Below are 23,257 nucleotides of genomic sequence, written 5' to 3'. Positions count from 1 at the left end.
TGGATAAGCCACTCCTGGCAGAAGGCGGAATGATGAGCCTCTCTACCAGGTCGCAGAGTGGCTAACCATCGGGAGCAATGTATTTCATATTAGTATGCGAATACCCCCATCTCTAGTTGGAAGCAGTTATTGACAGGAGGAGCAATTCCACCTTGTTTTAAAAAGGCAGAAAAAATGTTTACATCAAATTCCAGACAAATTCAGTACTTGAAGTTTAGGTTGGCAAATTGAAGTCATTACTCTCCCATTTAATCTCTCAGTTTACCTTTTCCAACTGTGGCTCAATGTGAAAAAGGACAGCTACCAAGGAGTCATTACATCTTCACAGACTCCTATAGAACAAATACGACAATTGTCATAAGCCTGTTTAGTGAATCTATAGTATATGTTATGTGACTAGGAAATAAATTCAGCTTCCAAGGTGGGGGGTGTACATGTAACTCTTTATTAGAGGCTATGCCTTCCATACAAAATGTCCAATCCTTGATATTACCAGATGGGGTGGAAAATTATCCTGTCTGGAGACACACAAGAGACATAATTAGTAACTAGAGACAAGAGATGGAGGACCTCTGGTAACAAGGGGCTATTGTATCCACCCACAACCCATCAAAGGATGCACCCTATCCCACTTCTGCTGTGTTGCCCAATCCATGGTGACAACAGCAATGTTGTAATTTTCCTTTGAAACTAATTGCATAGAAAACATGTATCTATCTTGTTTTTCAGCCAACTTAGCTTTCCACAATTTTCCCATTTCTATTTTTTATTGTTGTTATTGCAGCTCACTCCAAGCATTTAGTATCTAGATAAAAGCTTTCCAACTTTCTCTTGAAATCTAATTCATTATTACTATATATCATATTTTCCATCTTTTATCATTTCAAGCACCTTGGAAACCACATTTGATACCAATGTCACCACTGAAATAAGTGGACGCAGTATTCTTAGTTTGACGGGAAGGCCGACACCTTTATCGTGGAGACTTGGGCAGTCTAGTCCCCGTCTTCAAGCAGGTGATGCTCCATCAGTAGGCAATGGATACCCTCCAAGAGCCAATGCCAGCCGGTTCATCAATGCAGAATCAGGGCGTTACATGTACTCAGCACCCTTGAGAAGACAGCTGGCCTCTCGGGGCAGTAATGTTTGTCATATGGATATCTCAGACAAAGGAGGAGATGAAATAGATCTTGAAGGCATCAATGTGGATGCTACAGGATATATGAGTGATGGCGATGTTCTTGGGAAAAATATAAGGACTGATGACATTACAAGTGGGTGAGTACATTCAAGATGACTCATTCTCTCCCTCCCATACATTTATACTCATCTGAGAACTGTTAGTCAAGATCATACATTAAACATATTTAAGTATGTTAAGGATACATGAATCATGAATGGCAGTCTCTTCTGCTACCCGGTAATGGATGTAATGGCACTGTTTCTAGGTTCTTGGATTAAAAAAAGAAGGAACAGAAGAAGGTACAGGCAGTCACATGAAGATTGTATGACAAAACTAAAACATGGATTTCTGTTTTGAACCAGCTATGTCTGGTGAACGTTTGGCTAAACTTTAACTGTTCTCCATGTCCACTGACTTCGCTCCCTGGCATTAGCCCTGCATACAGATGGTTTCATAAAGAAACATATACTAAGAGCACTGCAGGTTTTCCCAGCATGGGTCTGTAAACTGGTTGGTTCAGTGGTTTTGTTTTCAGCTTTCTTATCTCTTGTCCAGTGATAGTTTCTAAAAGAGATAGACCACCACAGATACTTGCCTGTAACTGTTGCTGCACATCTTGGCTTATAGTACTACTGTCAAACAGCAGGTTGGACTGGCCCCCTTTCAGATTCTAAAAGGAACATATTTTCCTGTTGATAGTCAAGACTTTATAATAATGAGCATGTTGCCCATTTCATCCTTCTCTCCATATGTGTGTATACATAGACGTGCATGCACACACACGCATTGTATATAGCTGTAGTTGCATGATGTCAGTGCCTTACTGCATCATCAGACAAGCTCTTCCATACTAGTTGCCCATAAAGATTTTTCAGACCATCAGCTGCTAGGAGTTTATTCTAAAAGTTTGAAACAAACCTTATGAAGATTTTTGTAAGAGTTAAGCAGTTAGTCAGATTTCTCGTGCAATAAAAAGGCAGAAAAATTATGTTAAAATGTTCAGCCTTAGTATCCCTTCTCATGGGTGGAATCAAGCTATTTCAGTCAGCTTAATGGAGCCCGTGATAGTCTGTGACTTCTGCCGTCTCCTGTTGCAGCCTTTGGAGCAGTTTTGGGGCGAGGTGGAACATATTGCAGGTGGGAGGATAGGGCAGGAAAAGTCTCTTGTGTGAGGAGAATGTTGCTTGTGTGACACTGTGTGTAGCTAATTAGTTAGACTCAGTGGCTAGTGCTGAGTGTTGCTCATGATTTCTGCTTTGTCGAGCTGGATGCTGCCTTGTTCCAATAAATTAGGTTTACGCTTACATGAGGAGCTCTTGGATTGCCCAAGAACAGACAAACAGAACCGATCATACAACAACCCACTGTGAAAGGGGTAAAAGTAAGTGCGATTCTGTGGAGTATAGTTGCTTGTTCACATGTTGGTGGATTCTTATCTGAAATGTGGTAGGGGCAGAGAGTAGCGTGCCTATCCCATATACATGGAATTTTTTTCTTATTAGAGGAAAATAACAAGTGTAAGGTGAAGGGCTAAATGCCCCTTCTTTTGTTATTTAATCATGTCACCTACCTCCATAGGTGGCATTATCTTCGAACCCCAGTGGCTCATCTACTTTGGCCCTGAAAAACATCTCTGAATTTGATCTGCCAGTTGTAATGCTGGCAGTCTGAAAAGCATGACGTCAACAGGTCTGTCTTGTCAAAGGGTTAGGAAATTGTTATGAAAAGAACCTTTTAATGCCAAGTGCTCCAGGAGACACATTTCTTGCCTGCCCTGTGTTTCCACAAATAAAGTAGTGTGAGACTTTGTTTTGCAATGTTTTCTGTGCTAATATTGACAGGGCGAATGACCTTTAGTCCAAAAAGCACTTGGAGTGTATATTCCCCCCCCCAACTTTTTAATGGTTGTTAATATTTTGATCAAAAGAATAGTTTAAGTAAAGAAAATATGTTTATTTGCAAAAGTGATGTAATTTTGCAGCTAAACATTAGCTAATGAGGTGGGTTCAGTCTGAAGCCAATGCAGAAATGGACTTTCCCACCTACCCCTCCTTATACAGAGGCTCTGGGGACCCTGCCATGATGAGCTGTGATGTGGAAAGAGGTTATATTTCTCCCTACTCAGGCATGAGGAGAAGAAGACTGGTCCTGGATTCATCTACAAGAGTTCTTTATTCTACAGATGTTTTGTTTTTCAGCTATAGGTTCATTCCATAGGGAATCTTTCACATCTGGAGAAACTGAAAACGTTCTGTGTATGTGTTTTCTTGCCTACAGTCTATGCACTCCATGATATATTTGTGTCACAATGTGTCATATATTCTAGTCTTTTTCCAGCCTCAGGAAACATGTATGGGAATATACTGGAAACTGGAAAACATATAGAAGACCTTGGTTTCTCAGTTAAATAGTTTGTCTGAACAAGTATAAACTGGTGCATAATGTGATTTTTGGAGACATTGTGTACTCTGTCAAGAATATTCTCTCACATGCATCCAGTTCTGCTCACATGACTTTTGCTAGCGATATTGCCACATGCATATTAAACACACTTGGATATGATGAATCAGTCCAGTATAGTAAGGGAATTGTTGTAAAGGATGAACTGAGGCTGTACGTAATCTGATCTCTTATCGTATGATCCGTTCAAGACATAGTGCTGTGCCTGAATACCAACAGATGACTTACAGAACATTATTTATACCTTTTTAAAAAAATATATGCCAGGATAGTTTTATATTTGCGCTTGCTATGCTAAGAAATCTGTGTTTCTAACTCATTGCTCCTGCGTATCAGAGAAGTCTTGCATTTTGTTTGTTTGTAGCGCCACCTAGTGGGCCATGATTTCCTTTTAAAATGTCATTACTCTGCAAAGTGACACAGCAGCCTCTTTAAACCTGGAATATAAAGTTAAAAAGGAATAGAGGTCTCAGCCTCTGTTTCTCTGACCTTCAAACTGCATACTATTTTGTAAGTCCATTTAGAGACCTCAATTATAAATAGCAAATCCAGCATAGTAATTCTTCCATTATGACAACTGATCTTCAGCTATTATGCCTTGACATGTATTTAGTGTAAACAAAGTGCTGTACCCTGTACTAGACACATATGAAACAGACATTCTGGCAAGGATGGGAACACAGTTGGCCTTTGCTTTCCCGGCCGATGCTTATCCATCTAGAATTCTGGCTCCCAGCGCTGCTCTAGAAAGGAGGCCTTATATATGGTCACAATAGCATACATTACATATTCCATAGCTTGAGTTTTGGGTTTCATAAATGGTATTCAGTATTTCAATATACTCTTCTCCAACTATCCGAGGAATTCTGAGAGTTATAGTTCCATATGTCTGGAAGACACTGGATTGGTGAAGAAAGTGCTCAACAGAAAGTGTAACTTTCAGCAGTCATTGTGCCTTTTTAAAGGGGTTAAATATTTGTGAGTTAAACATTAACAGTCACAGAGAAAGAGCTCTACTCAGTATTCAGTTTGACTTGTTAGATCAGTCCAAAGGTCTCTCTAGTCTCCACCAGCAGCTAACTAAGCTGGACTCTCCCCTCTGACTTTTTATCTCATAAAATTAGAGATTCTTTGTTATTTATATCCCCTGATAACCCTCTTTGATTGTCAGATTAATGATGGAATGTGTTGTTTGAGGATACACAAATGTCATATTTGCTTAGAAGCATTTGAATCAAGGCATTGCAGAGGAACAGGGAAAACTGATCCCTGTAGTGTTGATTTTGGACTTTCTAATCGGAGCATAAACTCATGTTTGCCCCAAAGGAAGTCAGCATTCCAGTACTACATTTGCTGAGACAGTATTGGACAAAATCCCAATAATGTATTGTGGGACATAAACTCGTCTGCCACTAGAGAAAGGGTGTTATCTTACTAAACAGTGTTGGCATCTAATAATGTTGGACCCGTGTCTACAGTATAAACAGATGTTTCTGTAACATCAGTATCATGAGTCGTGCATTTCATATGTCCCTAATTCATAACAAGAGAAAATGGGAAAGCCCTGGTTCTCAGTGTAGCAAAAAAATACTTCGGGTTATAGTTTGGCAGCCCAGTTAAATGCACCCAAACAATCTCCAGTACACACAGAGCCCTTTTTGTGATAAATTACCTTTTTTGGTGAAAAATCCATTTGCAATATTTCTATACTGTGTCATATTTTAAAAGGGAAGAAGGATCCTGCATCACATAGGCTACAAGTCTCTTAGATTGAGAAACATAAATACCAGATGCTTGGGTCAAACAACAAGAGAATCATCATCTTTAGGCCTGTTTGGCAAGTGTTCTGTCAAGATACATGTATCTGACCAGTGAGGGAAAGAAAATTCCAAACTTGGTTTGGACCTGTAGGGCCTCTCTTACGTTTTCAGTAATCGTTCCTAGAGGACATCAGTTGTACGTCTTGCCTTGTTTTTATAAGGGACAGAGAATAGATAGCCTTCCAAATGTTGTTTGATTTCATCTCCCATCAGTCCTAGTTAGATGAACCCGTGGTGAGGGTGGATGGGAGCTGTAGTTCAGTGGTTCTTAACGTGGGCAATAATGCCCCCCAGGGAGCGATTTCATTTTTCAGGGGGACGGTAGAATGAAAAGGGGCGGTGTGGGGGCGAAAGAACAGAAGGGGGGCGGTAGGGGGCGCTGGAGCGAGCCAAACCTATGAAGGCGACTGCAGCCGCAATGCTGGCAATAGATCCGGTGCTGCTGCTGCCGCCAGATGATCCAGCTCTTTCTACCTGCCATGTCTTGGCTTTCTCCTTTAGGGGAGCACTGAGTGTGGATCGGGTGGAAGGAAAGGGTCTCTTGGGTCCTCATCCTTGCCCCGTGAAGCGCTGCCTCGCACCCGGGTGGGGAGGGAGACTAGGTAGGTAGGTAGGTAGGTAGGTAGGTAGGTAGGTAGGTAGGTAGGTAGGTAGGTAGGTAGGTAGGTAGGTAGGTAGGTAGGTAGGTAGGTAGGTAGGTAGGTAGGTAGGTAGGTAGGTAGGTAAGTAAGATATCATCACCTCAGGGAGGGGGGCGATGATAACTTCCTCAATGGCTCAAGGGGGCATTTCTTTCAAAAAGGTTAAGAACCACTGCTGTAGTTGATCAAGATCCGAAGAGCCTCCTAATCCCTATCCCTCATAAACATATACACATGTATTCCTTCTGAGCATGAATCATGATGGGAACCTTATGAATGCATCAGCTCCATATAATACATTTTCTGGGGGAAAAGGGGATATACATTTTATAGCTGAGGGGAAAAAAGTTGCCCCCTCCTTATGTACTTAGTAACTAATATACGTACCACTCGTTCCCTTGCTTGACCCTCATCTCAGCCTGACTGACTGTTTAAGCTGAGAAAGTATGTATTTATCCCTGCCAGAAATCTCATGAGACAAGAGGGTGGAGTGAGAACCATGTATAAATCAAGCAGATAGAAGTTACACCCTAGCCTAGGAGAATTTGCAGCAGCATTTTGCACTGATATAATTAAATGGTTTTTGAACCTGGCTTCCATCATGGGCACATAAAAAGTGAGGGAAACTGGTAGTATGAAAACAGCATGTGATCAGCAGTGCAACAGAAGTACATAGATCTTTTGCCACGTCTTGGTGTACAGATAATTTTAAAAAGAGGCTTGCAAATATGTTTACAGTACAAATGCCCTTTTGTTAGCTGGCGTGTGTTCCACTGTCATTTTCAGAATGGCAAGCATCTGTGTTTTTACTGGCAACTAGGAAAGGAAGGAAGCCAAAATATTTGTTGCAGCCAAAACAAATCCAGTGGCCAAGAAAAACCAATGCAGCCCCATGTTCTCGGGTATCCTTCCCTGATCTGCATTGGGTCATGAGAAATGTTGTGAGGCCCCACTTCCAAGTCTGTCAAAGCAAAGTTCTGGCAGGCTGCAGCAAAAGTTAGGAGGCATTGAATTTCTCTTGGCTTGTAAATATCTCAAAAGATCTATGATCATGTATGTTTCTGCAAACTTTAGAAAGCCACAGGTGCTTGTTCAGAATCTCACTAACCTACTCAGGGGAGTTGACTTGTCATGGATACCAAATGTGGATTAGGATGTACATACATTAGAAGGCACATCCTATTCAAATGCTATGTGAAATGATTATAGTCTCACTGAGATGTGCGGCTTTGTACCCATAGCTCCCATTGCAAGGCAGGTGATGCGTACACGTAAGTCTGTCTGTGCAGATGGAGATTCTTAGCTGGTTCATGGCACCTGACCTTTGAGATACAATATTGGGTTTTATTTTTATATAAATATAATCAAGTCACCTTCACAACTTTTATAGAAATGGAACCAAGAGTAACCGCTCTTGAAAACACTGTAAGCCTGCAGAAGTTACTAGTCCATAACAATTTTATAGCCAACAGAAGACTGGCAATGGAGGGGCAGAGCTCTATTTCTTCTCTATCTGCCTGCTATATTCATGCACCGGGACCAGAGAAAGGGATTTTCCTTTACCAGCTCACTTGCTTCCTGGACGCAGCGGAAGGAGCACTCTGCCCCTTTTCTGCCACTCTGGCTTTCTCAGCTGTATGTAATTTCCTGCCACCAGCTACCTATCATTAGTTATTGCTGCTGTGATTAGCTAGGACTGCTGCCAGTAGCTGTGACTAACTATCCAGCTAGTCTTAAATGCAAGGCATAGTTTAACCTTATTGGCAACTTGAAACACATGACTGTATCTGTGTCAAATTATTTCTCAGACTGTTCAGGAATATGCTTGACATTACACCCTAGCAATGTATTGAGCTAGAAAATACAAGTGAAGGAATGTAAATACATAAAGCAGGCTACAGTGGACCCTTGACTTACAGACGGCTTGACTTACAGACTTTTTGAGTTACAGACTTCTCTGCCCGCAAAATTTAGGTTTGACTTGCAGACTGAGATTTGACTTACAGACCAGAAAAAAACCAAAATGGAACAAAAATGGCCTGTTACGGGATTAATCGGTTTTCAATGCACTGTAGGTCAATGGAGACTTGACTTACAGAGTTTTTGACTTGAGAACCGCCTTCCAATACGGATTAAGTTCTCAAGTCAAGACCCCACTGTACTTAAGCTTCTGTAAGTGGAAAACTCCCATATCTCTTTAACATAGTTAATTATCCGATTCCCCCAAAATCTATAGCATGAAAGTCACCTGTGAATATGTGGTTTTGAGTTTGGTCACAAGATGAAGTTGAAAAAGCTTGAGCTATTTGACTGAAGATAGGAATGTGGATACAGAGCTAGGGAAATAAGACAGAGTCATGGGTTTATTTGAGCGTTGAATAACATGGACAAGATACTGCTGGATATAACATGCCTGTCACATTGTTCATGTGAATGTTGTCTGAAAAGTGTCAGTTCTGCCTTTCCTACCTGCCACTTTAGATTGAGAGTTCATTTAATCATTGGTTAGTTTGAATGACCATTATGTTTCTCTGCATCCATGTAGTTATGTCATGAGGTTTTCTGGTAGCACTGTTTGGCATGGGGGGGAAAAGACTGTGTCGGCTTGTGCTTCTACTTAAAACAATCCCTCCTTCCCCTTTAAGAGCTGGCCCATATCTTTCAGGCACAGGGCTAGGTCATGCAGTCTTTTTGGGACAATTGTTGGGATGCAAAATAGCTCTTTGTTCTGCCTCTGCAGATGGGTACTTGGGTTCAAATAGATTGCACTGAAGATAACAGCCTTTTAAACACCCACCAAATTGCACCAAATTTCACTGTGTGGACAGGCCCCTTGTCTCATCATGCTGTGTATGCATTTATAACTGTGACTGACAATTTTAAAAAGGATATAAATAGTAATTATTAGACAATTTCATTGTCATGCCTTCAATAAATATGGAATTTTATAGACTCTTATAAATCAAGGACCACAGCTTTTCCCCCCTCAGTGTCTTGCTCCCAGAACCTCTTTTCTGTGATCCTAAAATTCAGATCTTTTTCAGAATCTGAAACCTAACCTCCAAGGCACTGAGCTAATTCTTAATGCTAACACACTTGGTGAAGACTGAACAGCACTACAGTCCAATTCAAATGCAATTTGAACTTTGTAACCTTTCCAGCGTTCATACCAGGGGGCCCTTAAGAGCGTTAAAAATAAATTAACACTGCTTGGTTAGTTCAAAAAACACAGTCAGATGAAACAGCTTGCTTAAAGTAGCAGGGCTTGAACTGACTGAATAATGAAGAAAGCCTAAAACTCTCCTTGTATACCATATATGGCAGTGGTTGTAAGATTTCAAGATGACTAATAATAATTACAGTGTTGGCTATGTTATCTTTTCAGAATAGGCTGTTTGTTTTAACTATTTTCTGTAATATCGGAAAGCATGCTCCTTGCTAGTTTTCTTTAAATGCTTTGAATGTTGTAGTATTGCAAAGACTGAGGGAGAAATCCTAGGGGAGAGGAGATACTGCTAACCTAACTATCCCCAGAACAATCTCAATGAACAGCTTTTCTCCACCCAGCACTCCTTAGCTTTCTAAGGTATGAAGTAGTTCTCAATAGCAGACATAAGATAAGGTCTATTCTGCATTTGCTAGAAAAGGGGAGATAATTACCTTTGGACACAGTAGTAGCAGAGATAGGTAAGATTATGTTTTGGACTACAGTTCCCAGAATTCCCAGTGGCCATGCTGGCTAGGGATTCTGGGAGTTGAAGTCCAAAAAGTAGCTTTAAAAAATTCTGAGTAATACCAGTCTGTCTGCTATTATCTCAAAGCACAGCACAAGTGTGGCCTGTAAAATATATAGTTGGGGACCCTCGTGTGTAATGAAAAGTAGGATACATGGAAAAGAAGTGACTAAAGCCTGTTTTGTGGCAATGTCCATGAAAATGTTTCAGCAATTGAGAAACAATATCATGCATTTTCTTGCCAGTGAACCTTGGTGTTGTCCACTAGAGGGAAATGTGATCTGAAATATTTAGCCAGTGGAATTCAGCAGCTTGCACATTTTGCTTGGTTCAGCTTTTCCATTGTTTGGTTTTCAGTGTAGTAAAGCCAGTACTGCCTCTTCCACACTTTTTCCCCCCTTGCTGTCTCGGAACAGGATAGCAGGGAAGCAAGCCAGTTATTTCATTTTTAGCATACCTAAGGTCTCAATTGAACCTTCTCCTCCTGAGTTCATTGCAAGTTTATTTGTCCTTGGTCATGCAGAGGAGTGGGTGGGTGCCGTTTGGGCTCTCTTCATTTTGCATTTCAAACATTGTGGGTGAAACTAGATGTGGACCTAGCCCAATGACCCAAGACAAAGGTCAGTTTGTTCCTTACCAATCCAATTTGCATTAATGAATTTGGGAAGTGGCGTGGCACACATGCTAAGCTGAGCATTGTGGAGATAAACCTTAAAGCTGTGTTTGACCTAAGGTTTTGCAGTAGTACGTAGTTGTTGTTGAGTCCTAACTGCATCTGCTGCTGTTCAATTTTATCTCAGCACTGTTTTCTGGCTGTATTTGGATATACTTTCTGCTGAAATTCCTAGCTAGAAACCAACAAGCCATCATAGCACATTTATAAAGAGTTACCATGTGTATTTGGAACACTGAACAAGAGGACAACTACGTGCTGCACTTAGCCTTAGTTACATGCAGTCTTGATTGGAATTCCTGTCATGATCTGACCCATGTTTTTAAAACTGGTATGCTCTTCAATGCACATAGTCCCCTCTTGTCTGATTTTGGATGTTGCTCAGGACCACGTTTGTTTGGTAGTTGGATGGGTGATTATCAAAGAATACCAGGAATCTCTACATAGGGTGAGGAGAGAATCCTGCCTGAAACCCCGAAGAGCCACAGAGTTGTTGACACTATTGGGATAGGGGAACCAATGTTCTGACTAAGTATAAATCTGTTTTTCTGTTATTTGTTTGTTTGTTTGTTTGTTTGTTTGTTTGTTTGTTTGTTTGTTTGTTTATTTATTTATTTATTTATTTATTTATTTATTTATTTATTTATTTATTTATTTATTTATTTAACTTATATGCCGCCCGCTCTACCCAAAGGTCTCTGGGCGGCTTACAACAATTAAAATACAGTTCATCATAGGCATCCTTCAGTCTCGAGAGACTCCGGTATCGTGCTCTGCATGGAGGACCCGGAACAGCGTCCAGCGTGGCCGAGAAGGCCAATTCGAGAGTGACAATCCCTTCCACACTGAGGACAAACACAATCTGTACCCTGTCCAGCTCCCCGACTTATGAATGAACACATAAATACATTCTAAACATGTTCATTGCAACAGTCTGATGTTCAAACAGAGCTTCATTAAATGTATTCCTGAGGCCCAGAACATCAGGAGGAATCAATTACATGTGATTTATGAGGCCCTCTCTTAGCAAAATGGAACACCATGCATATCATCCTCTTCTGTCTCTGACTAAGCCTTCACAAGTATGTGGGAGTTATGTGGGAGTTATTTTCTGTGGTGTTAATTCAAAGGTGGAGATTGTCAATGCTCAGTCATGTTGGGAGGGCTGATTCCTCTTAGTTAGCATCTTGCTGGATTAAAGGTGGCTCCCTGGGTACAGAGGACCAATATGACTGGGCTCTCATGTGGCTGGACTATAAATATGAGCACAGAGAAGCAGTTCCCACACTGCTTTTTGCTGGGAACCCCATTATCATGTCAGGTCAGGAACACTCATGAAGAGTACCGGGAAACTGGTAAGACAAAGGAGATACTACTTTTTACCTCTTCATGAGGTAAAAACACACATGAGCCCAAAGGCATTTTGGTCTAACAACTTTTCTACCGTAACTTTCTTTTTAAAAATGATAGCATTTGAGAGCTAGTTTTCTATCCCAGATTAAATATATTCAAATATATAGTAGTAGTATGAATGTGGTGTAGGAGGAGACCATCCTGTAGACCATCAGAAAGACACATAAGTGGTCCTTAGATCAAATATAGCCAGAATTCTTTATAGAAGTGAAAATGACAGAACTCAGGCTATCACATTTGGGTTGATCACAAGAAGGCATTAATTACTGGAGCAGACAATAATGCCAGGAAAAGCTGAAAGCAGCAGGAAAAGAGGAAAACAACATCAGATGGATTGGCTCAATAAAAGAAGTGATGATCTTGAGTTTCCAAAACCTGAGCAGGACTGTTGAAGATGAGATTTCTAGGTCATTACAGAAGGACCCCCTTATCTGAGGAATCAGTACCCTCTGATTCACTTATCCATGGTCTGAAAAAAATAAAAAGTATTAAAAGAAAAATCACACACATATATAAGTAATGGGAGCTGATTGCTAGAGGGAGCCAGACACCATGCTATGTATAGCATTTGTTAGAAAAATAGATTTCCATGATGTCATTACTAGAACTGGCCACTAGATGGAGCCAGAGACCATGCTATGTATTTGTTGTTTAGTCATTAAGTGACCCCATAGACCAGAGCACACCAGGCCCTCCTGTCTTCCACTGCCTCCCGGAGCTGGGTCAAATTCATGTTGGTAGCTTCGATGACACTGTCCAACCATCTTGTCTTCTATCGTCCCCCTCTCCTCTTGCCTTTACACTTTCCCAAAATCAGGGGCTTTTCCAGGGACTCTTCTCTTCTCATGAGATGGCCAAAGTATTGGAGCCTCAGCTTCAGGATCTGTCCTTCCAGTGAGCACTCAAGGTTGATTTCCTTCAAAATGGATAGATTTGTTCTCTTTGCAGTCCAGGAGACTCTCAAGAGTCTCCTCCATCACCACAATTCAAAAGCATCAATTCTTTGGCGGTCAGCCTTCTTTATGGTCCAGCTTTCACTTCCATACATCGCTACTGGAAAAACCATAGCTTTGACTATGCGGACCTTTGTCAGCAAGGTGATGTCTCTGCTTTTTAAGATGCTGTTGAGGTTTGCCATCGCTTTCCTCCCAAGAAGCAGGCATCTTTTAATTTTGTGGCTGCTGTCTCCATCTGCAGTGATCATGGAGCCCAAGAAAGTAAAATCTGTCACTGCCTCCATATCTTCCCCTTCTATTTACCAGGAGGTGATGGGAACAGTGGCCATGATATTAGTTTTTTTGATGTTGAGCTTCAGACCATTTTTTGCATTCTCCTCTTTCACCCTCATTAAGAGGTTCTTTACTTCCTCCTCACTTTCTGCCATCAGAGTGGTATCATCTGCATATTGGAGGTGGTTGATATTTCTTCCGGCAATCTTAATTCCGGTTTGGGATTCCTCCAGTCCAGCCTTTCGCATGATGTATTCTGCATATAAGTTAAATAAGCAGGGCGACAATATACAACCTTGTAGTACTCCTTTCCCAATTTTGAACCAATTAGTTGTTCCATATCTAGTTCTAGCTGTTGCTTCCTGTCCCACATATAGATTTCTCAGGAGATACATAAGGTGGTCAGGCACTCCCATTTCTTTAAGAACTTGTCATAGTTTGTTGTGGTCCACACAGTCAAAGACTTTTGTGTAGTGAATGAAGCAGAAGTAGATGTTTTTCTGGAACTCTCTGGCTTTCTCCATAATCCAGCACATGTTCACAATTTGGTCTCTAGTTCCTCTGCCCTTCGAAATCCAGCTTGTACTTCTGGGAGTTCTCGGTCCACATACTGCTGAATCCTTGTAGGATTTTGAGCATAACCTTGCTAGTGTGTGAAATTAATTGGAGCATTCTTTGGCACTGCCCTTCTTTGGGATTGGGATGTAGCCTGATCTTTTCCAGTCCTCTGGCCACTACTGAGTTTTTCAAACTTGTTGGCATATTGAGTGTAGCACCTTAACAGCATCATCTTTTAAGATTTTTTAAATATGTGGATTTATTTTGGAAATTAGAGTTTAAGGATGGTTAATAGGGATGCAAATATTTGCTTATCTATTTCTCAGAGGTGAGAATAAACACCTTCTCTTCACTGGGCAAGTGCATTTGGGCATCCCCCCCCTTTTTTTTTGCAGGTCAGGATTTCCTTCATGAAAAACTTGGAGTTGTTTCTGCTGATGTTGATGTCAAAAGTGTATTTTTTCACAAGAGTTAAAAATTTCACAGGGTTTTTCTTTATGGGATCCCTTTTTGTCAAGGATCAGAAAACCCTTAATATATACTCCAAAGAAGATCAAGACCTTTCCCCTTGTGACAGCAAAACTCTGTTCAAGATTGAGCTGCAGTTATGCCTGTTTCCCTTGGCTGTCCAAGTTTATGCTTGTTGAAACTTTCAGTGACCCATGCTAGCAGCTTGTTTATTTCTTTGTTTTCATTTAAAGGCAGGGTTGTGCACAGACGTCAGATTCCACCCTTTGACCAGAGTGGATCAAATCCACAGGGAAGCAGTGGTCAGTTAAGACTTGGTGGGTTGATAGGAGTATAAATTTATGGTTTGGCATAAGAAAATATTAGAACAGAAAAACTAAACTGCAAACTAAAGCCTCCGAATTGTCGCAACTTCTAGACAGATTTTTTTCCCTGCATGTAGCTCATTGTCAGCTGTAGTTGTTTAATATGGATGCCTTGAGGAGCACCATCTTTTCTTACTTCAGAGTTCACATATGTTCCCAGTAAAATCTCAAGTACAGCTTCTTCTGATTTTCCAGTTAGGAAACCAACTGGCATCTCACAGAGAATTCAACCAATGCGATTCCTTCAATATTTAAAATTTTTATTCTTTACTGTTCATAATGTGTGTAATGAAACCTCCCCTAAAAAGCCTGAGAACAAATCAGGAACCAAGGAGGAAAAGAAATAGACTCAGTGAATGACGACTATACTGTATATCAGTGGTTTTTAACCTTTTTGAAAGAAACGCCCCCTTGAGCCATTGAGGAACTTATCACCGCCCCCCTCCCCGCGGTGATGATTTCTTTCTTTCTTTCTTTCTTTCTTTCTTTCTTTCTTTCTTTCTTTCTTTCTTTCTTTCTTTCTTTATTTATTTATTTATTTATTTATTTATTTATTTATTTATGACACTTAAATCCAATGACCCCTGAAAGCAAAATTCAATTCTAAGAAAATGAAATGCCCCAAAAACATTTAATGATTTAGTTGCAAGTGAATTTTAAGACACAAAAAGAAATATAAAAAGGGCATAAAAACAAACCACAATGCAGGAACTAAACATTTCAAGACAAAAACTCTGAAACTAAATTAAGATTGGAGGAAAATATATATTCATGCACACTGTAAAAAGGCTGCAGTCATCTTAACAGGTTTGGCTTGCTCCAGGGCCCCCCTACCGCCCCCCTTCTGCTCCAGCGCCCCCACGCCGCCCCTTTTCGTTCTACCGCCCCCCTGAAAAATGAAATCGCCCCCTGGGGGGCATTACCGCCCACGTTAAGAACCACTGCTGTATATCTAGGTAGGATACCCATACAGAGTTATTATTTTTACACTCATGCCTCAAATCCTGGAGACATTTTCAGGTCTTCAGTCCACTGAGTGGGCATTTATCCTTCCAGTATAAATCTTTTAGCTACCGTAAGTGTGGAACACTCAATTTCTGCCGAGCATTAGATAGTTGCTTATAAATGAGTGAATAATTTAGAAACACATTGCTCCGATATTAAATTTATATGGATAATATCCTTCCTCTGTCAAAATAATTGGCTACGTCCAAACCACATGCTCAATAGAGGCAGCAGACAAAATACAACAGCAGTCTTGCCTGGTTTACTGCCTACAGCAAAAGCTGTGATGTAACCGGGAACTGTAGCAAGGTCTGCGGGAATTTTATGGAACCTTTATGTTAGACCAGTGGTCCATCTACATTTATATTTTCTCAAAATTTGTGTTAATGAATTTAGAGAAAGCACGTTTTTTATTTCCAAAGTGAATCTTCTGTAAGCCATCATATTACTAGTTAGGTAATCTATTAAACCTCATTTTGGAGGTGCTGCTTCATGCAAACAATGCTTCCATGTCATTGTGGCTTAACTGCAAGCTTCGTAGCAGGGCCAAGCACTCCCACGTACGTGTATGAATTGTGATCTGTTTTTTTAGATAGGCAGTGTACACAGCGTAGGCTGTATTTATGTGGACAACACAGTGATAACAGTTCCTTTGAGGAAGAGTATGGTTTATGCCATCATAGGGCACCAGCTCAAGAACCATGCAAGATGAAATAACAAATAACAATCTGGTGTGATATCCTGTTTCCACAGTGGACAGACAATTAGATGTCTGCAGAAAGCTCACAAGGAGTAATTTGAGTGCAGATTCACTTTCCCTAGTTTTACCTTGTCATTAGACGACTTGTTGTTTTATGAACCTCAGGGAGGTGTTGTGCGGTGGCATTCCTCCTCCCTGCCTGGAAAGGTATCAGTTGCTCTGGATGGTTGCCACTGCTCTGCGCAGCTGCTTAGAGCCAACTGCTTCTTTGGTGTATGACTCCCACAGGTCCTCAGAGTCAGGCGCTGTGGGAGGATCGACTAGGAAAGTTGTGCCTTAGAGACAGACATTCAAGAAACATATGGCTCTACACTTTGCAGGCAGGCAGGTGTGTCATTGGGGGCTGTGAGTTTTTTTCTCCTCCTTCTCCTCCTCATATGCCATGTTGGAGTAGAAGAAAATGTGGGCCTCTGCCATGAGACAACTTTTCTGCCCACTTCAAGCTGTAAGAAAGCTTGTACCGTTCCTGCTGGGGTGGGAGTGGGGAACTGCTTAGCTTGGATGTGTGTTGTTTAGCGCAATAGTTTCCACATTATTTGAGGACAGAACAGAGAAAGCTACTAATAAGTACATGTTTTTGCAAATATGAAACCCCATTATACAATACACCCAGAATGGTCTCTATCCTGTGCAAAGTGCACAGACTCCTTTCTAGGGCGGGGTGTTGGGGGGGGCAAGGAAACAGATGGACTGGGCATCTTTTATGTTAACAAGGGTGACAGTATTTTTAGATCTTGGATTAGATGAAACAATTCAAGAAGCTGGGACAAATTAGGTAGCTTTACTTAGAGAAGAAAATCTTAGTTTCAGGTGGTATAAAACAGTGGTTCTTGGATGCTTTTGAACTGCAACTCCCAGAAACCCCAGTCAGGACAGCTGGTGGTGAAGGCTTCTGGGAGTTGCAGTCCAAAACTCCTGAGTAACCCAAGGTTAAGAACCAGTGGTATAAAATCCTCTTCCTGTGTGGCAAGCCACTGTTGAACAGCTAAATTTGGTGTTCTTAAAATAATATACAAAAAGCAGGGTCAACTGTGCTGGCCCGCAAGACACATTCCCAAATCTATTCATCCAAAGTAAATGTGTATGTGAGGATGCAACTGTAATTTTTCATTCTAACAGGAATTAATGAATCAGTGGGTCATTCATGGTGTTGACTTAACAAGTCATATTAATTCAGTGGGTTTCCCTCTAAAGCAGTAATCCCCAACCTTGGACCTCCAGATGTTCTTGGACTTCAACTCCCAGAAATCCTGGCCAGCAGAGGTAGTGGTGAAGGCTTCTGGGAGTTGTAGTCCAAGAACATCTAGAGGCCCAAGGTTGGGGACCACTGGTCTAAAAGAGATACTGTGCCATTTGGTCCCCTGTAGATAGATTCTGCATCCCAATCTTGATATAGCAGAGGCACTTCAGTTCTTCATCTCTTTAAAAAGAGATGTCTACACATCCTTTTCTTGGAGAAGGAGGAGGAGTTCTGTACAGCCCCATGTCTCTTTTGGATCTTGACAGTTGCTTTTACGAACTGAGAACAGGAGAGCAGCTAAAGTTTGGAGTGGAGACTTGTAGTCCATGGACTTGTAGGAGACCTTTTCAATGACTGTCTTCAGGATTGAAAAAAGACTACTTGGGTCTCTTTTAAACGTTGGGTTTATAAGGACTTTGCTGTCCAGCACAGAATGTTTGAGGCACTAGCAGCTGGCAAAATGGGATGAAAGTTCAAAAGTTTAAGTTGCCAAGGGAACCCCGAAGCAGTTAGTTGTGCCAGTAAAGTCGCCAGGGCGAGGCAGTTTCCCCTGTCTTTTTTTGCCTAGGAAAGCAAACAAAGTTGAATTTCCATTCATGGTAAGCCTTTTTTTTAAATACACTATTAATAACAGTTGCATAAACAAAGCTTCTCCATTGAATGAAATGAATTCCTTTTTATAGAATAGCACAGCCACCGAGTTAAATCTTGAGATAATCTGGGAGAAAATGAACAGGTATTCAATTAATTTGAAGGTTCATGACTAACTTGTTCATTAGTTAGATGCCTTTTGTTAGGGTGTAGAAAAGGCTATGGTCTCCATCTGTTGTTCTTAGTCTGCTGATATTTAGCTATATCATGTAACTAAGTTTATTAAAAGGTTAGTATTTAGCTAAAAGGCTTCAGTGTTTCATTATATCTTCCATTTGGTTAGGTATTGTCCATGAAACATTTCCTTATACCTTTCCTTGAATATGTTTAGCATAGTGTATAGTGGATTGTTACCAACCTTTCAGCTGAACTCCATAGCTGTGTTTTAGTGGGTCCCTTTGTACCAGTTAACAGGTGATAATTATTATATACATGCTTAGGAAAAAAGCTCATATTTATATGTTCTTAAGAACATAAGAAGAGCCCTGGTGGATCAGGCCAAGGGCCCATCTAGTCCAGCTTCCTGTCTCTGAGAGTGGCCCCACCAGATGCCTCTGGGAGCACACGAGACAACTAGATGCCTGTCTCCTGATACCCCTCCCCTGCATCTGGCATTTTGACAGGCACAGATTTTTGGAGGCAAGTTCACAAAAAAGTTCAACTTAAAAAGTTCACAACTAGGAATGGGGGTATTTGTATATGAATATCCCTGCGCAGCTGGAGTTAACGAGGGTCCAGCCCCTGGGGCCGGACCATCCACTCACATGTCTGGCAGCAGCAGTCCCACTCATCCGTCCAATCACCGTTCTCTTCCCGGTTGGCTAGCCACTCCTGGCAGAAGGAGGGAGGACAAGTCCCCCTGCAAGGCTGCCGAGTGGCTAGCTGAGCAATGCTCCAGACTGATTTGAAGGAAGAGAGGGGGCCCCAGTGCTGCTGGACGTGTGAGTGGACGGTCCAGCCCCAAGGGTTGGACCCTCATTAAGTCCAGCTGCACAAGGGTATTCGTATTTATTCTATTTATTCTATTCGCAATCCTCTATTCTGCATTCCACCCATTACACCACAGTGCCCTTCATTGGGTATGTCTTGATTGTCAGAAACATACTATTATCACTGTGTTTGACTGAGTTTGGGAAGCCTGCTTCTTCGTACTATAACTCAGAATTCTTTGGGTAGTGTATGCACTGGCCTTGTTAGCTAGGAGATCTTGGAAGCTGTCATCCAAAAAGTAACTTTTCCAAGGTCTGGCATTTGGAAAGATAGGTCAAGAAATAAAACAAGTGAGATATCAGCTGGAACGCACGGTTGTTAACTATATCTTAACTACTATTGGGTTGAATTGTGGAAAGTATGTTGAGGATTTCACAGCTGTTCTGTCACAGTGCAATGCATTTGAGGCAGCCAGTCATTAGGCCTGTATCTTCACTACTTGTTACAGCTTGATGTTGTACCACAAGCTCACAGGTTCTGTTGCAACAAGCCTGCCAAGTTGAGAAAAGCACAATTTCAATGCTCCCCCACCTTGATGATACATGTAAAAGGAGTGATGAAATTGAGCAGAACAAATCATAAGTAGCATCAGCTGCTGTTAGTCTAAAAGGAAAAGTCACCCTTCAGAAATGTACTGTATAGTGGTTAAATGCATGCTTCTGTAGGTACATACCTGTCTTCTTATGTATGTAGCTAATGCAAATCTTTCTTTGTGTTTGTGTGTCTGTGTGTTGAAAAAAATCCCTTTTTTGACATGGTAAGATTACTATTACTTATGTTGAGAATTAGCTACAGTGGGGTCTTAACTTGAGAACTTAATCCGTATTGGAAAGCGGTTCTCAAGTCAAAAAGTCTGTAAGTCAAGTCTCCATTGACCTACAGTGCATTGAAAACCGATTAATCCCGTAACAGGCTGTTTTTGTTCCATTTTGGTTTTTTTCTGGTCTGTAAGTCAAATCTCAGTCTGCAAGTCAAACCTAAATTTTGCGGCCAGAGAAGTCTGTAACTCAAAAAGTCTGTAAGTCAAGCCGTCTGTAAGTCAAGGGTCCACTGTACTCTGTGGCATGTCTGGTTCATGGGAACACAGGAACCTGTTTCATACTGGGTCAGACTGTTGGCCCATCTAGCCTGATATTGCCAATATAGGCAGTGGCCTTCCAGGTTATAATACATACAGGATTCTTTCTTAGTCTTATGTGCAAATTCAAAGCATTGAACCACCAGGCTGTGCTCCTTCTCCTTTGAAGTTGAAGCTCTTGGATATTGTCGTCCCTCCAGATATGCACTCAAAATGCCTAAAACAAAAATGTGCATGTCCTGAAGTACAACATAGATTTTTGCAATGTCATTAGCAGGATTATTTAATTGGCTTGATCTGAGAACAGTGAACCACACAAAGTTGTTCTCACCACATGTATGAGTCTGTGACGCACAGGGAAAAAATATGATGATGGCACATAACCTCTGTAGGAAAAATAAGAGGGCTCACAGTACATTTCTATACATTTCTGTTCAGAAGCAAGTCTGCTGAATTTAATGGTGCTTACACCCATGGGAGGATTGCGAGTATATAGCCATTGTGTCACATGGAAGAGTTAAATTCTTTAGTATTTTCAGAGCAGTGCAAAACTCATGTCAAAGGTTACTTGAGCAGAAGAGTATCTGCTTATTAGACACTGACAGCTAGTTCAGGGAGAGGGTAGAGACAGAACCAATTGAGAACAATGTAATTTGCTCATGCCTTTGTTTTTTCTGACTGTGTGTAATGTATAAATGGACTGGATAGATTCCAGGCACAATCCAACCAAATCTGTCGGACATTTATGGAGTGATTCAGGTGGAGTTATTAGGTGCATGCTTACCTGTTTCACAGAAATGAGCAATGTTTCAAAGTGCTAAACTTCAGTTTAGTCCTATTGCAGTTTTTATATGTATATGAATAAACACATATAGGTATTAGCCGCCTAGAGTGGTCATAATGACCAGATAGGTGGGATATAAATAGAATGAATGAATGAATGAATGAATGAATGAATGAATGAATGAATGAATGAATGAATGAATAAATAAATAAATAAATAAATAAATAAATAAATAAATAGGAACTATATATAGTCTGAATGCAACAAACAGGGATTTAAAAATGTGTCACTGTCATTTGCTAGAAAGAAGGTTGCTTGTAACTCTGTAGATCCTTGATGTGAAAACAATGATGCCTGCTGTAAAATGCATAGAATATATATGCTAAGTTGTCACTCTTCTTGGAGCTCATTCGCATGCTGAAGAAAATGTCCTGAAATGTTGTGCTCCTAATCCAGCCCCTTACATAACTGCTTTATTTGCTGCTTCCATTTTAAGGTGGATTTCTGTGAACTCCTCACAAACAAATGCTACAATGAATGAAGGACTTGAGTCAAGCTAGCTTCTTTCTGTGTCATTGAAACTGGACTCCTTGTTTATGCAGAGGAGAGGAGAGTATTGTGTCTTGTCCCCAGGGACAAAGCAGAAGTGAGAATAGCCCTGTCCCTGGTTATAACTAGCTTAGCAACCTCTTTGTGAAACCCCAGAGGGGCAATTGTCTATTGTTCTTGAACTCAACAGAGACTGACAAAGATAACTTAACATCTACTGAACTTTTTTTCTTTCCTTCCTGTTGCATGTAAAGTTTAATAATTGAGTCAAGCGTTATAGTCAGGTTTTATCTGTTGCAGCTGACACTGTGACACAAGTGACAGGAAAGAAAAAAAAGAAAGGAAGAAAGGGATTTGGTGATTTGAGGGGTATCGCTGTAATATAGCTGATTAACGGACTAAGTTTGGATAGCCTGTTGGCGGGAGAGACTTATTTTTTTCCCTTTTCGCTGACAAAGATGAATGCAAGAAGAAAAGTCAGTGAATCGCAATGAACTTTGCAAAACTGAAGGACATCTCCAAGCTCTTATTCGGGTAACTTTTTTTGGAGAAGTGCAACAGAAAGACTGGAAGGAAATAGCTCGTCCAAATCATGGCATAGTAAATGATGTTCTTTGACTCAACATTTATCAAAGGTATCAGCTTCTTTGCTTTGTTTTCCTTTAGTGTATTGATTGTTAATTTGGATTGTGTTGCCAGATAGCATGGAAACTAGAAAAAGGAAAGGAAAGGGATATAGCATATTCTCACCATATTATGTGCACTGATCGCCCCCCCCCTTAAAGGTTTATTCTTTCAGACTGAAGTTAGCTGAAGGAGCTACAGCCATAATTTAGTACACACACATATTAAAATATTTTTTGTGTGTCTGTGTGATCGTATGTGCATTTGTGTGTGTGTGTGTGTGTGTGTACTTTAACGTCTCCAGTTAATTGGCAATACTTTAATTTTAGTCTATTTAGAGGCTTGGTTTGACATTTTAATCTAAATTGTGTGAATGATACTGAAGACAAAACTTGTTTTTAATTCAGATTGTCAGTACTAAACAATTATTTTTCACTGCCTATTGGTTATTTTATGCTATCTTTTCCTAAAAGGAAAATTCAGTTTGAAACTTCTTAGATGTTCTTCAGCATGGCAGCTTATGTTAACCTCCATGCACTGCAATTAGTGACCTAATGTTGGGGTTCTTGGTTTGACCATGCATGCAAAAACGTGTGCTGCAAACATATGTCCATGTGTGTTAAATATATGAAGGTACTCTGGTTGTTGCAATAAAAAATTAACCTTGAGGACAACATAACCTTGAGGAAATAAAATTGTCTAAGCAGGAAAACCATATAAGTAGGGATGATAAGTGGGATTCAGATTTAAATTAATGTTTCGTTAATCCTCTTGAAATAATCTGGAGTTAGATTAGTCTAAATTTACTTAGTCTGGATAAATTCTATTAAACCTTATATTTTTGTTCACCATATCAATTGAGCTAATGAGGTAATCAAAACAAAAGAGACTGTCGTGTAATTTATGATAATTAATTACTTCATGTTACTTTTCCTGCTAAGCTACAGGGCAGAGAATTAACAGTAATTCGTGTTTGTGTGTGGCCATGGGTCTGGTCTGCATGTGTTTACACAGACACCCATATACAGTGAC

At 40.6% G+C, this 23,257-nt stretch overlaps 1 protein-coding gene across 13 annotated transcripts in view; it reads left to right on the top strand.

Annotated features, from left to right (window-relative positions):
- The window catches only part of NAV2 (neuron navigator 2), a 676,025-nt gene that overhangs the window by 533,935 nt on the left and 118,833 nt on the right, over positions 1-23,257 (top strand). For 10 of the 13 annotated variants that reach the window (XM_072985896.2, XM_072985895.2, XM_020782868.3 and 7 more), the window contains one exon: positions 889-1,278. The exons of 2 other annotated variants lie outside the window; for them this stretch is intronic. In XM_072985896.2, the coding sequence (XP_072841997.2) occupies positions 889-1,278 (390 nt within the window). Of the gene's footprint in view, positions 1-888; positions 1,279-21,817; positions 22,237-23,257 lie in introns of those variants that run through there. One more of the 13 variants, XM_078383150.1, reaches the window with a different exon arrangement.

The sequence above is a fragment of the Pogona vitticeps genome, chromosome 1 (genome assembly GCF_051106095.1).
Source record: "Pogona vitticeps strain Pit_001003342236 chromosome 1, PviZW2.1, whole genome shotgun sequence".
Classification (NCBI taxonomy): domain Eukaryota; kingdom Metazoa; phylum Chordata; class Lepidosauria; order Squamata; family Agamidae; genus Pogona; species Pogona vitticeps.
The sequence above is the reverse complement of the archived record's forward strand: the minus strand, read 5'-3'. Positions and strand labels throughout refer to the sequence as shown.